The 20,877-nt window shown below is 39.5% G+C and overlaps 1 protein-coding gene across 7 annotated transcripts in view; it reads right to left on the reverse strand.

The window, feature by feature from the left end:
• Positions 1 to 6,294: 6,294 nt before the first annotated feature.
• LOC120299446 (sodium channel protein type 5 subunit alpha-like) overlaps positions 6,295 to 20,877 on the reverse strand; it is a 289,877-nt gene continuing 275,294 nt past the window's right edge. For 2 of the 7 annotated variants that reach the window (XM_039324295.1, XM_039324293.1), the window contains exon 17: positions 6,304 to 7,337. In XM_039324295.1, coding sequence (XP_039180229.1) covers positions 6,831 to 7,337 — 507 coding nt within the window. In that variant the 3' untranslated portion in view covers positions 6,304 to 6,830. Of the gene's footprint in view, positions 7,338 to 20,877 lie in introns of all 7 variants that reach the window. The other 5 variants (XM_039324294.1, XM_039324299.1, XM_039324300.1 and 2 more) reach the window with 4 other exon arrangements.

Below are 20,877 nucleotides of genomic sequence, written 5' to 3' on the forward strand. Positions count from 1 at the left end.
CACTGGCCGTCCCTTTCTTTGGGACTCACATTCAAAATTTGGTTCTTGCTGGCAAATATTTGAGGTACGTAAAGTATTTCCTTCTGCTAATCCATGTGGACATGAGGATCATCTTAGGGAAAGTCCTTTTTTATTTTTGTTGCCTTCTAAAGGGAGATGGCTGGCAATTCTATTTTACCATGCTCTCCCAAGGGAAATGGTGCTTTCTTAGCTCTCCTTACCGGTGACATGTAAAAATCTTTATTTTTAAACCCAGAGTCTTTTCTTTTGATGTGATGTTATATTTTCCTTTTAGCCAAGAAAAGGCTGGTATTGCTTTTACAGGATCTTTTTTTTTTTTTTTTGCTTTATGCATTTGTAGAGTATTGTATTGTCAACCACTCTAAAAACCTTCAAACTACTAGATCAGTGGTTCTCAACCTGTGGGTCGGGACCCCATTTGGGGTCGAACGACCATTTCACGGGGATCACCAAACAATGCAGTCTGCCATTTTTCCCCCCTTTTCCTTTGCTGTGCTACTCCCTTTTATTCTATTGGCTTTTGAAAGCCAATAGAATAGACTCTCTTGAATAGAGTCTAATTTTATTGGCTTTCAAAAGCCAATAGGAATTGTCCAGGGTGTCTCTGCCCTGCTGAGCCCACCAAAAGTCCCATTCTGCAAACAGTGCTGCACCAGTTGAGTCGTCCTCGACTTACGACCGGTTGGGGGTCGCGGCATTAAAAAGGTTGAGAACCACTGTAATACAATAAATACAAGTAATAAACAAAGAAATAAACTCAGTTTCCAATCAATTGGGATAATACTTCTCTTTGTTTCTGTGATGGCTTGGTGCCTTTTTTCTCTGGCTGCCAAGATCTCAACATAAGTAAATATGCAAATGAAACTATACAAATATAACAAAGTAGCCCAACTAAGAGCAATCAAGCTATTAGAATGCTTTTATGTGTCTGATGCAGAAACACCAACAAAATCCATGGGTAAAGGTTAGGAAAAGGAGTATTAATTAACACAGAGATGATATTGTGTTAGCAATCAATGTGCAACAACGTGAGGCCAACGATGACTCAGAACAAAAGCTTTCCTAAAGGTGTTCTAATTCCTAGAATCAACTACAAAAGAAGTGAAATAAAAGAGCAATTAAAAGGATTCTTGATAGTTAAAATGCAATTCAGCTCTTGGACCAATTCGTAAATTCCGCCCAAGCAGCAAAACAACAGAGGCAGAATTTTTTAAACTATTGCATTTGCCTTTGCAAGATCTCTTGTGATAAGGTGATAAGCTGCCTGGGAAAGCCAAGGGAAATCATCAAAACAATTAAAAAACGAAAATTAGAATATTTCGGACATGTGATGCGACACCCAGAAAAGTATGGCATACTCCATGTAATCCTCCAGGGAAAGATGGAAGGCAAACAAGGCCCAGGCAGAAGAAGAACATCATGGCTTCAAAATCTAAGGGACTGGTTTGGACAAAACTCAGCAGCACTTTTTTGTGCGGCTGCTGATAAAAGCAGGATCGCCAACATGATTGCCAATGTCCAATAACAGATATGGAAGAAGAAGAAGAAGGAGAAGAAGAAGAAGGAGAAGAGGAAGAAGAAGAAGAAGAAGAAGAAGAAGAAGAAGAAGAAGAAGAAGAAGAAGAAGAAGAAGAAGAAGAAGAAGAGGAGGAGGAGGAGGAGGAGGGGGAGGAGGAGGAGGAGGGGGAGGGGGAGAAGGGGAAAAAGAATGGAAAAAGGGAGGAGAAGAAAGAAGAAGAAGAAGAAGAAGAAGAAGAAGAAGAAGAAGAAGAAGAAGAAGAAGAAGAAGAAGAAGAAGAAGAAGAAGAAGAAGAAGAAGAAGAAGAAGAAGAAGAAGAAGAAGAAGAAGAAGAGCTCTTGCAAGGCTTGTAATGACCCTGCCAAAAAAGCAACAGTAGTGAATATTTCAAAGAGGATAGTAATTCTTTATCAGAAGGGTTTATTAGAAGTGTCATAGTTATATTTTTTGCAGTCAAGGTTTTTTTTTTTACATAAAGGGAAGCCAAGGAAAAGATCAAGATAAGATGAAATGTCTGTGAGATTAGGGAAAATTGTCAGATGCACAATAAAAAAAACAGGTATCAATGAAGAGAATAGTGAACTGTGGCATCCCTGGTGTTGTCTGAGCTTGGTTGCTTTCTTTCAGACATTTTATACCCAACTAGGTAATATCAGCAGTGCTAGGAAGGAGTGAAATTCAGTTTATACATAAGTGGTTTGCTCTGTCGGTGTTAGTGGGAGTATTGTTTTCTTCCTGGATTAACGCCAAGACTAACACTAGACCAACAATCAAAAAGTAAACAACAACCTAATCAAGGAACCACCAACATTATTCCCACCATCACTGATGGAGTGAGCTACCTTTAGAGTGAAAAGAGCAGCAAAGACCCCACAAACACAGGTATGTTCATTTTACAGTTTGTAAAACTGTGCTAGAAATCTTGCGATTGACTAGTGTTGAGTCCTCGAGTCAAGGGCGAAAGAAGAGCACACATTCTGATGGTTCTAACAGCTTTTATTCTCCTCAGCTCTCTTCGATACAACTCAGAGGCTCGCAGGCCTCTCTACCTCCTTTAATAGAATCCCCAGGCAAAAAGGTAACAAATTGGCGCGCTTCCGCGCCTTGCACATGCGCGCAGGCTGGCGCCACTCAGTCTGGTCCCAGGCAGCTTGCAACAGCCCGGGACCTTGCAACGTCCCGAGCCTGCTTTTGCAGGCTCAGGACACAACAGCTAGGATAGGAGATTATCTTAGAAAACTGCTGTAACGTTTAAGGGAATCTACAATGGATAACTGCCTGTTGCAGTGGCATGTTAAAGTGAGGGTCAAAAACAGAATAACAGAGTTGGAAGGGACCTTGGAGGTCATCTAGTCCAACCCCCTGCTCAAGCAGGAGACCCTATACCATTCCAACAAATAGGTGTCCAATCTCTTCTTAAAAACCTCCAGTGTTGGAGCACCCACAACTTCTGGAGGCCAGCTGTTCCACTGCTTGATTGTTCTCACTTCAGGAGATTTCTCCTTATTTCTAGGTTGCTTCTCTCCTTGATTAGTTTCCATCTGTTGCTTCTTGTCCTGCCTTCAGGTGCTTTGGAAAATAGCTTGACTCCCTCTACTTTGTGGCATACCCTTAGATTGGAACATAGCTATCATGTCACCCTAGTCCTTCTCTTCATTAAACTAGACATACCCAGTTCCAGGAACCATTCGTTATATGTTTTTGTCTCCAGTCCCCTAATCATCCTTGCTGTTGTTCTCTCCATTCTTTCCAGAGTCTCAACATCTTTTTTATAATGAATTTCAACATGTTTTTTATGTCCTGGAGACCAAAACTGGATGCAATATTCCAAGTGTGGGCCTAAAAACTAAAGGTGGTGACAACTGTTGTCATGTATAAAAGAAAAAAAAGAGTAAGGCTTTGAAGAAGCAGTTATAATCACCGTCTTGACATTTTTTTTAATCATCACCAGAGTTTAATCATCACCCTAGAATGAACACCTAGGAAACAATTGTACTTGCAGTACAGTCTACTATACAACTATGTGTAGCTTTGATGGACTTCAGAGCAGCTTTCAAATTCATTCTTAGATCCCTCTTATGGAACAAACTCCAAAACACAACTATTTAAAAACATTTCTTATTGTTAATATACACATTATCTTTTTAAGCACTGATGATGCAGTGATGCAGTGATTAGAATGCAGTATTGCAGGCTAATTCTGCCGACTGCCAGGCTGACTTAGTCTTCCATATTTCTGACGTCAATAAAATGAGGACCCAGATTGTTGGGGACAAAATCTGAGGACAATATGCTGACATTGTAAACTGCCCAGAGAATGCTGTAAAGCACTATGGGGCGGTATATAAGGCTAAGTGCTATTTCTATTAAGACTACTATATTTTTTAATATTGACATAAATTTTCTTTCCCAGTGAGAATTATTTTATAATAATACCAGGGCTTTTTTTCTCATAGAACGCCCAGAATGGAACCTTGTAGGGTAGGCAAGGAGGGTTGTATGACGTGTGTGAATTCCGGCACCTTTTTTTTTTTTTTTTTTAGAAAAAAAGCACTGAATAATAATAATAAAGTTGGAAGGGAACTTGGAGGTCATCGATTCTAGTCCAACCCGCTGGCTGTCCAATCTCTTCTTAAAAACTTCCAGTGTTGGAGCATTCACCACTTCTGGAGGCAGGTTGTTCCACAGGTTAATTGTTCTAACTGTCAGGAAGTTTCTCCTTAGTTCTAGGTTGCTTCTCTCCTTGCTTAGTTTCCACCCGTTGCTTCTCGTCCTGCCTTCAGGCGCTTTGGAAAATAGCTTGACTCCCTCTTCTTTGTGGCAGCCCCTGAGATATTGGAACACTGCTATCATGTCCCCCCTCATCTTCTCTTCATTAAACTAGACATACCCAATTCCAGAAGCCTTTCCTTATATGCTTTAGCCTCCAGTCCCGTAATTCTCTTTGTTGCTCTTCTCTGTACTCTTTCTAGAGTCTCAGCATCTTTTTTACATCATGGTGACCAAAACCAGATGAAGTATTCCAAGTGTGGCCTTACCAAGGCTTTGCAAAGTGATATTAACACTTCACATGATCTTGATTCTATCCCTCTGTTAATGCAGCCCAGCACTGTGTTGGCTTTTTTGGCAGCTGCAGTACACGGCTGGCTCATATTTAAGTGATTGTCCAGTAGGTCTCTCTGTATAGAACAGTGATGGCGAACCTTTTAGAGACCGAGTGCCCAAACTGCAACACAAAACCCACTTATGCATCATCGGGTGTTGGGTGGGTGTGGCCAATTGGCTAGGTGTGGCCCATTGGGTGGGCGTGGCTGCAGTGGTAACAGCAAACTGGGTGGGACTAAAAAGTTCAATCAATCAATTCCAACTTTGCAAGACCTTTTTTTTCCCCGCAAGAAGTTGAAATTGACTGATTGAACCTTTTTTTTTTGTACATGGTGGCGGAGGCCTAAAGCGAAAAAGTTTTACAAAACCCAGCTGAAGGCCCAGGATTGGGGCGATGGTGCGCATGCCCACAGAGAGGGCTCTGACTGCCGCCTCTGGCACCCGTGCCATAGGTTCGCCACCACTGGTATAGAGTTTGGGGCTAATAAACTATAAGGCAAATAAGCATTTCGAAAGCAAGCTTAGGAGACTGGGGGAAGGATGAAGGAATTAGATATGGAAATAGAAATATTTGATGAGATTAGAGATTATACTTCACTTATTATGTTGCAGAGATATTGAGAAAGGTATGAGGATAGCATTATTGTATGAATCTTCAAACCCTCAGTGATTTATCAGACAAGGGAAGAAGAAAGAAAGAATTCAAATGGAAGTACAATCGAGAGAACTAAAAAGAGAGCTTAAAGATTTGCTTAGCTATCTTGCTTTTAAGACAAGATACAAACCCTTGTCTATAAGCAAGGTTCTAGAGGAGGTAATTATATTGGACATTTGTTCAGGCTTCGGGACCATTAGGAAGGACTCTGCCTTCATTTTTCACAATGCTCTGACTTTTCAAAATAATCAGGAATTCTCCAAAATCCAAAATCGCAAGAATTCTCTCTCTTTTTTCATTTGTATCATGTGTGTCTAATTATCTCAATGATGAAGAGGGGGGAGAGATAGAGATAAAGAGAGAGAGAGAGATAAAGAGAGAGAGAGAGAGAGAGAGAGAGAGAGAGAGAGAGAGAGAGAAAGAGAGAGAGAGAGAGAGAGAGAGAGAGACTATGCATATTATAATCCTATTTTGTTGTGCAAGTCCCTGTCCACTATTTCTCAGGGTATCCAAAGCACACATTCCTTTGTTTTTCTGAATTTATACTTCCTGAATCAGCTACAACTACTGCCTGCATATCATCCCCAAGCAACATTTCAGTCATCAGTGAGTATTTCACAGTGGTTAATTTTCAACAACGCAAACCAAAAAATCTTTCAGATTTGATACCCAGAAGCTTTCTTGTGTTTTACAACTTGCATAAACCATTCACAAACTATCAGCATCCAACACATAGCTCCCTCCCAAAAAACCACAACATCGAATGATGAATTAAAGTCCATTTCTACTTGGAAAGGCCTCAAAGACAAACACAAGGCAATAAAAAAACCCTGTTTTGTCAGATTGTATCTGGACCACTATATCTTCTTAACTTTCATGAGTTCCAATCAAGGACCCTACAATTTTCATACTGGTACTGAGAATTCTGTTTGTGATCCCGAATTTTCACAGTGAACCACAATTCTCAGGATTCCTTGGAGAGAGGAACTAACTAACTGCTAAATTAATCTAGTTGCATAGTTGTGTCCTTGGAGAACACCATGGCAACCATTGCTACGCTTATAAAGGGAAAAGCTTGTAATATATAAAAGAGGAGTTTATCACAGAAGGATGTTCCAATTTTGGCATTTACATCTACAAATATCCGGAACAATTAAAGCATCAATGATATTGTTTGTGCCTTGATTTTGGATGGTTCTAATATCGTCACCTCTCCAGGGTCTTGAGTATGCAAAATGGGTGCCACTTAGTCACACAGGCAATGAGTGTGGCACAATTTTCCCACAAGCTGAGATCCTATATGAATTCTGGGCTTGCTATTATCTACTTCTCCAGAGCCACATCCGCTGCCTGCACCTGCTCAGCAAACCCAACAGATAGAAAAATATCTCTACCCCATACTACCATGTATGAACAGCCCTTTTCAAACTCTTTATACACACCAGGAGTGTTGGGACTACGACGGTTTCGATTCCCAACTGTGTTTGGAGAAGGTTGTTACGCAGTTTGCACCTCTTTCTCATAGTTTCCCTAAAACTGCATTGACCACATCCATGATTTGTTTAAGGAGAAACTTACCTGGTCTGTTTCCGTGAATGTGCTTTGCTCATCATCTTCAATGTCTGACTCGCCCATGGCAATAGGGACACAAATGGACATGTCTGGGTTGGTCATAAAGTCATTATTGTGGTCATCAGCCACTTTGTTGGTGGCACCTCTGGCATTGCTGGTGTGGTTCTCCTTCTGGTTCTGCTCCTCTTTGACAAACTCATTAGCCATGTGATTATTGACACAGTTGTGCATGACCGGCTGATTGTGAGTCACGAGCTTCATCATGGCTTTCTTTTCAGCAGTCGCCTTTGGTTGTCGAAGGACCCTACAGCAGAAATTCCACATGGCACGCTTGAGGTACTTCAGCCCCTTGTTGATGCGGGCAAAGGCCAGCTGCAGGTTGTTCATCTCCCCATCTTCGTCTGGCGCAGAAAGATTGTCAGCACTAAATGAGCTCAACAGTAAGGCAAGAAACAGGTTCAGCACCTGAAATGCAACAAAATATTAAGAAGTATTAACTTGAATTTTCTCCTCATTCTGTTGTTATGTTTGGGTGAGAGGCTGTGGTGAGTTGGCTGTGGAGAATTGTCATAGACACCCCACCGAGAGGCCTCCTGCAGACCCAGCTTGCACTTTTGTCAGGCCATCACAGCACCCACTTCCCAGCAAAGATGTGGCCTTAATGGCGCTGCAAAAAAGATCAGGCATGGTCACATAATGACCCACTTAACGACCAGCATAACTTACAACCATAATTGTAAGGTCAAGGCTACCTGTACAGAGGTCTAGAGATTATGAACAGACCTATGGCAATAAAGGAAACTTCTGAAGCTATAAAAGAGATTAAACTACCTAAGCATCAAACTGTCTAATGAGACAAAGCTTTTGAAGGATGAACTGGATGGTTGTACTGTATGCAATTTATTTTGAAAACTTTTAGGCTAATGAGCAGAGTTAAAAGGCAAGTTTCAAATAATGTCACAAATCTGAAGTTAATAAATCTTTTGAGATAGACACTGAAAGAAAATATATTAGATGCTTTCCTACTCTATGTAAGCAAATAATGCACACCTATGCCAGACCTCCATTCCACTTTTCACAGGAGAAAAAGTACCACACAGGTACTCCTTGACTTACAACAGTTCATTTCATGACCGTTCAAAGTTACAACAGCATTGAAAAATGTGATTTATGACCATTTTTCACAGTTACGACCCTTGCAGCATCCCCATGATAATGTAATAAACATTCAGATGCTTGGCAACTGCTTCATTCTTATGATAATTGCATTGTCCCGGGGTCACGTGATCACTTTTTGCAACCTTCTGACAAGCAAAGTCAATGGGGAAGCCAGATTCACTTAACAACCGTGTTACTAATTTATCAACTGCAGTGATTCACTTAACAACTGTAGCAAGAAAGGTTGTAAAATGGGACAAAAATCACTTAGCCAATGTCTCACTTAACAACATAAATTTTGGGTTCAGTTGTGGTCATAAGTCAAGGATTGCCTGTAGTATGGTTCTTACTCTGCCCAAATTCTAGCCCAAGCTCTGTTCCACTGAACCCCTCTTAGTCCCTCCCATAAGGGAAATTAAAAACCTATTTTAGGGTGCCTTGGCCTATGGCAAAAGATCACTGTCAGCCATTGGGATCAAGAGTGGTACATTTATTCTTACTATGCAGATGCAATTAAAGCACTTCTAAAATTAGGAACTTAAAAAAGGGGGGAGAGGGAGAGTAGGAAGAAGTACATTTTTGTTCTTTGTAGTGTTATATTTATACCTTCTAGGCCAGGGGTAGGCCACCTTGGCTCTTTTATGACTCGTGGACTTCAACTCCCAGAATTCCTGAGCCAGCATGGCTCAGCATGGCAACCTCTCCATTTCTCCTCAGCATGGCTGCTCAGGAATTCTGGGAGTTGAAGTCCACGAGTCATAAAAGAGTCAAGGTTGCCTACCCCTGGTCTAGGACATCCTAGCTTCAAAGCAGAGGGGCTTATTCAGAATGAATAACTAGCACATCCTTGCAATGCAAAGGTGTTAGTTCACGGGACTTGGATGAACCCTTACTTTATAGACAGTCCTTAATTTACAACAGTTCATTTAATGACTGTTTGAAGTTACAACATCTCTGGAAAAAATGACCTATGACCGTTTTTCACACTTACAACCGTTGCAGCATCCCCATGGTCATGTGATTAAAATTAGGATGCTTGGCATTGCTCTCACCACTTCTCTCTCTATACCAACGACTGCATCTCAAAGGATCCCTCTGTTAAAGTACTGAGGTTTGCAGATAATACAATTGTAATTGAGCTCATTCAAGACAACGACAAACCTGCATACAGATGTGAGGTTGAACGGAACACATTAAAAACTGTATGATAGTAGATTTTAGGAGAAACCCTCCTATTCTACCATCTCTTACAATGCTAGACAATACAGTACCAACAGTAGAAATCTTCAAAGTTCTAGGTTCTATAATATCTCAAGATTTAAAATGGACACCTAAGATCAAAAATGTCATCAAAAAGGCACAACAAAGAATGTTTGTCCTGCGCCAACTCAGAAAGCTCAGACTGTCCAAATAGCTGCTGATGCAGTTCCACAAAGGAATTATTGACTTTGTCATTTGCACCTCTGTAACTGTCTGGTTTGGCACTGCAACCAAACAAGACAGACACAGACTTCAACGGATAGTTAGGACTGCAGAAAAAACAATTGCTACCAGCTTGCCTTCCACTGAGGATCTCTATACTGCACGAGCAAGAAAGAGGACTTTGAAAATATTTTACAGACCCCTCAAATCCTGGACATAAACTATTTCAAATTCTTCCTTCAAGACAATACTATAGGGTAGTGCACACCAGAACAACTAGACATAATTTCCTCCATGCCATCACTCTGCTAAACAACTAACCCTAACCCTAACCCTAAACAATGAATAGAATAGAATAGAATAGAATAGAATAGAATAGAACATGGAGTAGAATGGAATTAAATGGAATGGAATGGAATGGAATAAAATAGAAAATGGAATGGAATGTGGAATGTGGAATGTGGAATGTGGAATAGAATAGAATAGAATAGAATAGAATAGAATAGAATAGAATAGAATAGAATAGAATAGAATAGAATAGAATAGATATGGAGTGGAATGGAATTAAATGGAATGGAATGGAATGGAATAGAATAGAAAATGGAATGGAATGTGGAATGTGGAATAGAATAGAATAGAATAGAATAGAATAGAATAGAATAGAATAGAATAGAATAGAATAGAATAGAATAGAGCTGGAAGGGATGTTGGACGTCTTCTAGTCTAGCCCCTGCTCAAGCAGGAGAATCTATACCCTTTCAGACAAGTGACTGTTTAGTCTCTTCTTAAAAACCTCCAGTGATGGAGCACTCATGATTTCTGAAGGCAATCTCCTTATCTTCTTTTTTTTTGTATATTTTTGTTGCTTGTATCTTACGATTTATATTAATTGTTTTATTTAGTATCATAGTATGATTTATGTTGTTTGCTTATTTAGTATCCTATGATTATCACTAAGTGTTGTATCTTATGATTTATGATGAATGTATTTTTATGTTGATTATGATCATGATTTTGTTTGTATGTACACCAAGAGCTTATGCAACTGGAGAAAAATTCCTTGTGTGTCCAACCACATTTGGCCAATAAAGAATTCTATTCAATAAAAGGGGGAAAAAAACCACAATGCTTTTGTATCACTTCTTATTGAAATTGATGAGAGGGAATTTGCACTGAATTTTCTTTCAGAGGGTTCCAATAGAAGTCTTTCATTAGCGTATTCTTGCTCTTTTTTAATGATAAGATGGCCAACAGATCTGCAAGACTTTCTTTCAAGCTCTTTTCCTAGCTTCCTCTGCTTAAATCCCATGGGAAAAAAGGTTTGAGAGCAATTATTCCCACTGGGCTTTCTCAATTCAGAAAGCATGGAATTAAGGATATTTTAATGTGGTAAGAAGATCTGTAATTGAAATAAACTCTCTAATAGTCTCTTCACTCTTCCTACAGTAAAATCAGAAAAGCACAATCAGAGAAAATTCAAAAGAATTTCTCAAGTATTCTGAAAATAAGTAGAAATCTGTAGGAGAAATTTATTGGGAAATAGTAAAGCACTGACCATTTCTTGCCTATTTTTCACTGCTATTATCTTTAGTCCTGGTCCAATATTCTAATCAAATACAGGTTATCTCCAACTTACGCCCACAATTCAGCCCAAAATTTCCATTGCCAAGCAAGACAATTGTTAAGTGAGTTTTGCCCTGTTTTATGATCTTTTTGCCACAGTTAAGTGAACCATTGCAGTTGTTATGTGAATCATATGGTCATTAAGCGAAGCTGGCTTCCCCCATTGATTTTGCTTGTCAAAAGCTGGCTGGGAACTTTACAAATGGTGATCACATGACTCGGGACATTGCAACTATCATAAATACATGCCAGTTGCCAAGGGCTCAACTTTGGATTATGTGACCATGGGAATGCTGCAATGGTTGTAAGTGTGAAAAATGATCATAAGTCATTTTTTCCCCATTATAAGCTGAGGACTATCTGTATTCCAGCCTACTCCAATTTGTATATCCTGCAGGTGTATTTGTTGGCAATCATGGGGAAAAGCCAGAAACTCTTGACTTGTTACTCAGTGAATCACTTCAAATGTAGGCAAGGATTTCACCATGGGTGTGCCTGTTATATTTTATCTGTGAGACCTTAAGTTCCAAATTCCAGCTCAGAATCTTATGTACCATGACTTAATGGCTGCTGTTTCCCATAATTTGTTGCCTTCTCCGTGTTTAATCATGAAAACAAAGTTTAAGAGCTCTTGCACATCAGTGTGATCCAAATTCCACTTGATCTGAAGTGTCTCTGTGATTATGAACTACTAAGAAGGCAGTCAAAATTACAGGTAGTCCTTGACTTATAACCACTCATGTAGTGACTGTTTGAAACTACAACGGCACTGAAAAAAAGGGACATGACCAGTTTCCACACTTTTCAGCATCCCCATGGTCATGTGATCAACTTTTGGACACTGGCATGTATTTATGAGAGTTGCACTCCCCTGGGATCAGGTGATCACCCTTTGCAACCTTTTCAATCAGCTTTTGATAAGCAAAGTCAATGTGGGGATCCAGATTCACTTAATGACAGAATGACTCACATAACAACTGCAGTAATTCACTTAACAACTGCGGCAAGGAAATGGGACAAAACTCATTTAACAACTGTCTTGTTTAGCAATAGAAATTTTGGAGCCAATTGTGATTGTAAGTTGAGGACTGCCTGTATTATAAAGAAGTTTGGGCTAATGAATTTCACACCCACAATAACAGCACATCACCCATTTTCTTTGTAATTTTCAAAACTGCTTCAGTTCATCCAACAGGCTGATGGTAAACCAGCAAGCAGCAGGAGTGAGAGATGATAGAAACAGGAAATGCCCTAAAACTGCTAGAAAGCAAGATATGGAATATCCTTCACAATTAGCTGCCAAATTCTGTGGTTCTGAATTACACCAGGGAGAGGAGCAAAAAGATGCTTATATTTTTTGAATCGATAAAACTGCTGCTTTCTAATCTAAGGGAACAAAGGTTCATACCCAGTGCTAAATTTTAAGCTGTAATCTATCACACAGTTAGTGTGTTTCATTTGAAGCAAAATCTATACAGGTAGTTCTGGACTTACAACAATTTGTTTAAAGTTATAACAGCACTGAAAAAAATGACTTATAACCGGTCCTCACACTTAAGACCATTGCAACATTCTCAAGAACATGTGATCAGAATTTATGTAGTTTGCAAACAGCACATATTTATGACAATTGTAGTGTCCTGTGTCCACGTGATCTCGACTTGTGACCTTCGCAGTCAGCTTCCAATAAGCCAAGTCAATGGGAGAAGCTGGATTTGTTTAACAATTAATCAATGGAATGACTTGCCTTTGGAAGCTGCGGTTGCTCCAACAGTAGAAGTTTTAAAGAAGAGATTTGTCTGAAATGGTATAAGGTTTTCTGCCTGAGCAGGGGGTTGGACTAGAAGACCTCTAAGGGTCCCTTCCAGTTCTGTTATTCCTTCCTGTGTCTGAAGGCTACTATTCTGTATCCTGCATTTCGGGGTGATTTTGAACTTTCCATCAGCTACTTAAAACACTGTTGTGTCTCCTATTCCTATTTTCCCAGATCCAAATTTTAGGACTGTATCCTAAACACATCTCCCTATGGCAGTGTTTCTCAACCTTGACAATTTTAAGGCATGTGGACTTCAACTCCCAGAATTCCACAGCCAGCCATGCTGGCTGTGGAATTCTGGGAGTTGAAGTCCACATGCCTTAAAATTGTCAAGGTTGAGAAACACTGCCCTATGGGGAAGTGGCTGTAAAAAAAATTAAAATGGAAGCCACATGATCAGATGCATATAAAAAGATTCAAGGTCTGGAGACTAAAACACATGAAGAACGACTGCAGGACTTGGGTTTGGCTAGTCTAAACCAAAAGAAGAAATATGACATGACAGCAGTATTCCAGTATTTGCGGGGCTGCCACAAAGAAGAGGGGGTCAAATTATTCTCCAAAGCACCAGAGGGCAGGACAAGAAACAATGGATGGAAACTCATCAAGGAGAGAAGCAACCTGGAACTAAGGAGAAACTTCCTAACAGTGACGACAATTAATCAGTGGAACAGCATGCCACCAGAAATTGTGGGTGCTCCACCACTGGAGGTTTTTAAGAAGAGGGCTTGATCACAAGATCATGGGCTGGAATCAAGTTGGCAAAACTCCTTTGTCTTTACAGCCTTTAGATTCAAAAACAAATCACCCCACAACAGCTTTATATACTTGTGAATAAGAACATTTTGCTTGATCTATCCATTTTCTGTGTTGATCACAGTTCTCCTAGTCTGCTCTGAGGGCTGCTTAAAAACTATTTGCAAATATACTGAGTTTGTTTTACTTCTGCACCAAGTAAAGTTTGCAAAGTTCTTAATTGACGGGACTTAAGACTTTCTGCTCTGCATATAATCAGTGATAACTATAAAAGTGGAAGGAATTCTCAAGGTTATTTTTCTCAGTCACATATAGATACACATATACTATTCACTTTTGAATCAAGCAATACACAAGATGCAGAAAATGAGTAAATTGAACAAAATAAATCCAAGAAACAAAAAAAAATCTAAAAAAAATTAGTTTATACCCAGGACAATGGCCATACTTCTCCATATCTTTCTATTCTTGCAAACTATTCTTGTTTCTATTATCATAATATACCATTTCTTCATTGTAGTTTGAACTTCTCACTTCATCAACTCTATCCAGCAATAGCTTCCAGAAAGTTTTCTTGCTCTTGACCCATTCACCCTTCCTTTATAATTTTTTTCTATGCACTCTTAATTTATTCTCTCTGCATAAATAAACAATTTCAATACATTTCTTTCATAATGGAAGTGAGATGTGTATTCAATCCATTTTGTTCCAGCACCTTCCTCCTTGACCCCATGTCTTCATGGAGTCAGACCCAGAAGACATCTTAAGCATCGTATTTCCACTTTTATGTATCTTCTGTTAGACTTAACTCTCCTTTCCTATAACAGAAGGACATTGCTACTGTACACAGAACCACTTATGTTCTTCAACATTCATGTCCTGCAACCATTCGCACACTGCAAAGACCTTTCTACTAGCACTTGGTACCTTCTGATGACCTATTCAGCTGTCTGAAGAAAGAAAATATTTTCAAATCACAGTTGCCATGGGAGATATAATTCATCTCGCAAAGACAAATCTCTTCCCATGACAGTTTTGCTCAGTGATGTCTTCCAGAATGACTATGGTGGGAGCTGAGTTAGACCACCTGCAGGTCTACCCCTTCCCTACTTCTGAAGCAAAAACAAACTGTTGATTCCAAAAAGGATGGTCTTTTCTCTGTTTATTGCAATAGTTCAAAATTTGTACCCCTTCTAAGCAGGTGTCTACTTCACCTATGTACCACTTAGAAAATCCTATTCTGCTCCTTTTTATATAAGCATTTTAAGAGCTCCCTTGTTTCGTAACTGCGTAACTTTATCCCAGCACACCTGCACTTATATAGGAGGTGCTTTTTTTCATTCTGGGTATCATTTATCATGGGCTATTTGTGTTCCATTGTGATGTTTTACAATCCGCATGCACCCACGTAGCAAACCCAGGAGCCTGTACTTTCTGTCACTCGGATAGCATTGTTTTGCTTTTATTTTTGAATAGCCTACTTTGTAGACACAGTGTCTACCATTTAGAAAGAACAAACCATTTAAGTGTTGGGCCCTGTTCACTTCATTGATATTGCTGCCTCTGGTGCTCTTATGGTAAACAATTTTTTTTTAATTGCCAGGATACATTGCCCAGTTTCTGCATTGTTCTAATATTAAAGTTCTTCTGAAGTGGTGTGACACAAAGTTTCTTGTATTACTGATAAGAGGATCAACCTCGAATCTATTTTGAAATTAATTTCCCAGATCTTTTCTAAATGTCGGCAGAGTTGAGCCAGCTCTAAATTGGGTTTGAAGTTCCTGATCCCTGAAAAAGGAGGAAAGATCTGGACCACAACATCTAGATGGGACGCTCTTTGTGAGATCCATAATGAAAAAAAACATAATACAAAATGAAGAATTCAAAAATTAAAATGGCTCACTGTGTAGAAGAGCAGGCAAAGCTGGGGGGAGGGAGTTAAACATGTCACCTGCTTAGAGTCCTTATGTTGTCACAAATGTTCCAAGTCCACCTCCCTTGAATTCCTTTGACCCTTATCTAGTACCAATTCAGTGCTGACCATTAGCTGACTAGATTAATGCCAGGCACAAAGGACTGGGACCATATGTTAAGCACAGAAGGTTTATTCAAACCTATATAACGAGAATCTAGTCAACTAAAGGTTAGCATTGAATTGGTGCTGGATAAGGATCAAAGGAATCAAGGAAGACTGAACTTCGATCATTTCTGGCAACATAAGGATTCTAAGCTGATGACACGTTTAACTCTACCTCCCAATTCTGCCTGCACTACTACACATTGCCTCATATGAGCATTGATAGGCATTTTTACATCATTTCCACTGAAAACAAATCCCTGTGAAAATTCCTGGCCTAGGTAGGTAGATGCAGTATCTAGAGATTCTCTGGATGCCAAAGTTTAGACTTTTTTTTTTAAATCCAGGAATTTTGGGAATCATGAGATTTTACGAGTCATGGTAACTAGTCTATCAAACAACTGAGATCCATGATTTGAAATCTGAACCCCACTTGTGAAGCTTAATTTTATATGCCTGCAAACAGCATGAAAATTTTCAGAAGGGCATTTTTGCTTTGTTTTACTAACGGATGGAAACTCATCAAAGGGAGAACCAATCTAGTAAGGAGAAATTTCCTGACAGTGAGAACAATTAATTTCTTTCTCTCTATCCAGCTCATTTCAGTTATTTCAGATACAAATCTGTAAGAGGCAGCCAGAATGGTTACCTGCTTCTGTCAACAAATGCCCAGATAACAAAGCACTGCCTCATTCTATGTATAATCAGTACTCATCACAATTTGAATTTGTGAGGAATAAAGCTGGGGGGGGGGGGAGAACCTGCTGCCTTGAATTACATTATGGAATTAGAACAGATACAACTTTTTATGTTGCTGTGGTTACTGTCCTTATTTGGACAACTATGTACCGGGTTTACCCAAAAGAGAGACAGCTTTGAATTTAAAATGACCCCTTCCCCCCCCCTTGTAAATATTAGGTAGAAATCCTATGCAGCACCCAGCATTCCCATCATGCCAGCGTTAGGTTTGACAACTCCATTTAAAGCAATTTGGGACATTTTCCTCTCTTCCATAAATGCATGCATGTCTCCCCAGGACAACCGAAGATATTTACTACCTTTATAATGCCTAACAGGGTATATATGTGAATGTGTGTATATGGGGGAGAGACACCTATAACAGAAAAAAAAAATTCTTTGGCCAACCAATTCCTGTGCAAATTCCCACACTGGGTGGATGGAGTATCAACACTAGAGAGTACCATGGGACCCATTAGATACCAAAATTTAGGCTAGTTTCTATATACAGGAACTTTGAGAATGATCAGATTTTAAGTCATTTGCAAAAAAGGGGGGGCAGTTTGGTCTAAGATACCAGGTTGAAAAGCAGGGGACTGTAAATTCTAGTTCCACCTTAGCTATGAAAGCTGGCTGGGTGACTTTGGGCCAGTCACCAGGAGACAGTGAGTTCTAGTTCTATCTTGGGCCTGAAAGCCAGCTAAGGGACCAATCACCAAGAGACTGGGAGTTCTAGTCCCGCCTTAGGCATGAAAATTGTCTGGGTGACTTTGGACCAATCACCAGAAGACGGTGAATTCTAGTCCTGCCTTTGGCATGAAAGCTGGATGAATGTTTTTGACCAATCACCAGGAGATGGTAAGTTTTAGTCCCGCCTTTGGCACGAAAGCCAGCTGGATGACCTCACTCTTTCAAAGGGTTATTTGTTATGGGGAAAAATAGGAGGAGGAAATTATGTTGCATATGTTCCCTTTTTAGAGTTTTTTTTAATAAAAATAATAAAGTCAAGATATCAATAAATAATGATCTATTATTTTATAAAATATCTAAACCAAAGAGAAAAAGATACTAAAAAAATAAAATAAAAAGATAAAGTCAAATTAAATTGGTAGCATTAAGGCTTTGGAACCAAGTATTTCTGCCAATGAAAATGGTTTTTTTTTCTAGCTATATACTTACTCAGTCCTTTTATACATCACCATCCCAAGTTCACGTTTTTAAAAAAAGTGATATGCCCTTCCTAGCATCAGTTTTCTGCAATATTGTTCCCTTTGGAATGATTTTCAGCGTTTACATTGAGCTAAGAGGGTTCATTTATTCCCTCCCACTTTACTTTAAAAATTTATTTTGCAGTGAACTCACTATCCCATGCTTTTTACAACCTAAAGTGTTGATTTAGGAATAGTTGACAGTTTACAATTCCACAACCAATAATCAAGTACAGAAAGCCCTTAACTTAAACAGCCACAATGGGGCCCAAAATTTCCACTGCTAAGAAATGCAGCTGTTAAACGAGTTGCACCTGATTTTGCAACCTTTTTTTTTTTTTTTGCCAAAGTTGTTAAGCAAATCACTGCAGTTGTTAAGTAAATCATGTGGTCATTAAGTTAATTGGCTTCCTTCATTGATTTCGCTTATCAGAAGCCAGAGGGGAGCTTGCAAATGGTTATCACATGACCCTGGGACAGTGCAATGTGACATAAATACATGCCAGTAGCCAAGCATCCAAATTTTGATCACATGGCCATGGGGTGAAAAATGGTCATAAATCACTTTTTCCAGTGTTGAAACTTCGAATGGTCACTAAACAAATGGTTATAAATCGATGTTTATAAAAAAAGATGTTGAGACTCTAGAAAGAGTGCAGAGAAGAGCAACAAAGATGATCAGGGACTGGAGGCTAAAGCATATAAGGAACGGCTGCTGGAATTGGGTAGGTCTAGTTTAAGGACTAAGGGTGACACGATAGCAATGCCCCAATATCTCAGGGGTTGTCACAAAGAAGAGGGAGTCAACCTACTCTCCAAAGTAGCAACAGATGGAAACCAATCAAGAACAGAAGCAATCTAGAACTAAGGAGAAACTTCCTAACATTGAGAACAATTAACCAGTGGAACAACCTGCCTCCAGAAGCAGTGAATGCTCCAACACTGGAAGTTTTAAAGAAGAGACTGTACAACCATGGTATACAGTTTCCTGCCTGAGCAGGGAATTGGACTAGAACAGTGGTTCTCAACCTGTGGGTCGGGACCCCATTTGGGGTCGAACGACCATTTCACGGGGGTCACCAAACAACGCAATCCGCCATTTTTCCCCCCTTTTCCTTAGCTGTGCTACTCCCTTTTATTCTATTGGCTTTTGAAAGCCAATAGAATAGACTCTCTTGAATAGACTCTAATTCTATTGGCTTTCAAAAGCCAATAAGAATTGTCCAGGCTGTCTCTGCCCTGCTGAGCCCACCAAAAGTCCCAGTCTGTAAACGGTGCTGCACCAGTTGAGTAGTCCTCGACTTACGACCGGTTGAGTAGTCCTCGACTTACGACCGGTTGGGGGGTTGCAGCATTAAAAAGGTTGAGAACCACTGGACTAGAAGACCTCCAAGGTCCCTTCCAACTCTTTTATTCTGTTCTCTTCTGAGGGCTACCTGTACATAGCCAAGTGGAAGAAAATATAAAAGATAGAAGGACAAACGTTTAGGAAGAAAAGGAGGAGGATTGTGGCCTGTCATACATTTAATTATCTGGCTTTTCTTTTTGTAATTCTAAGGAGCAATGAAGGACTTTATTTAAATTCACTATACAGTGCAAACAAACTTGAGATTCACTATACAGTGCAAACAAACTCCCCCCCCCCTTTTGATCACCCATTCCTTGGGGGTCTGCCTTGCCCTTATCAAGCAGGATTGAGAATAGCCAATAATTGAGCTAGAATTGGCAACTCTTTTTATGGCACTTTTCTCCTGTTCTCTCCCAGTTTCAGTCATTCTTCTCTGTCTCCCTTCCTCCTCATGAGCCAGGGTGCCACAGAAACTGACAGATTTTGCCAGAAGTCTGCAAACAAAGTTGACTCTTGGATTACACCAGGGGTAGTCAACCTTGGCTCTTTTATGACTCGTGGACTTCAAATCCCAGAATTCCTGAGCCAGCACAGCTGGCTCAGGAATTCTGGAAGTTGAAGTCCACGAGTCATAAAAGAGCCAAGGTTGACTACCCCTGGATTACATTTTCCTCATTCTTGACAAACATCTTGGCATAGAAAGAGGGCTAACGACCACATGACTGCAAGGAATATAAATCCTTCCATTCTCCACCATTCAATCAGAACCGAAGAAGCTTCTTGGATGAGAAGTGAAATGTCTTCTAGCAAAACAACGAAGTCCAGTTGCCTTTTGAAAAAAAGCATCTTTGGGACATCGTGGTATAGAGGCCTAATATGTTGGTTTTCACCGATTGCAACCGAATACTTTTTTTTTTCTCTCAGAGTATAATTTCACACCTGGAAAGCTTGAGATATTCCCATGGAACAGCGTTTTTCAACTTAGAAAATCTGAAAAAAGAGGTAGCCCTCAACTTACAACCATTCATTTAGTGACTGTTTGAAGTTACAATGGCACTTCAACAAATTATGACCGTTTTTCACACTTACGAACATTGCAGCATCCCCATGGCCACATGATCAAAATTCAGATGCTTGGCAACTGGCATGTACTTATGACGGTTGCAGTGTCCCAGAATCATGTGATTCCTTTTTGTGACCTTTTGACCAGCAAAGTCAATGGGGAAGTCAGATTCACTTAACAACCTTGTTACTAACTTAACAACTGCAGTGATTCACTTGACATCTGTGACATTTTTGTACTAAAAAAATCTTGGCTTCCATCTAAATATAAATAGTACCAATCAAAACTGATTGCAGAAACTGAGTAATAACCTGCTTCAAAGTACACCATTAGTCCTAAGTAAATCAGTTAAATTAGTTACCTAGCACTAATTTAACCGTTTAGTTCTCAATGCGTTTGCACACTTGTAAGCTTTCATTCTATTATGAGTTGGGGGCAATGGAGGATAGTCCTGCCAAGATATTAGTGTTTGCTCCAGATATTAAAAAGATTTAAACCATAATCTCCATCCTGGAGAACCACTCATCACAAAGGCCCATGATATAAACTGACTTTTGATAATAATAATAAGGAATTCTAACTGGAAATTAAACAGTACAGTAATGTAAATTATATAACAACAACAACAACAACAACAACAACAACAACAACAACAATAATAATAATAATAATAATAATAATAATAATAATAATAATAATAATAAAGTTGGAAGGGACCTTGGAGGTCATCTAATCCAATCCCTTGCTCAAGCAGGAAATCCTATACCATTTCGGACAAATGGCTGTCCAGTCTCTT

Source organism: Crotalus tigris, unplaced genomic scaffold, assembly GCF_016545835.1.
Source record: "Crotalus tigris isolate CLP2741 ecotype Arizona unplaced genomic scaffold, ASM1654583v1 scf7180000024297.1652928, whole genome shotgun sequence".
Lineage (NCBI taxonomy): Eukaryota > Metazoa > Chordata > Lepidosauria > Squamata > Viperidae > Crotalus > Crotalus tigris.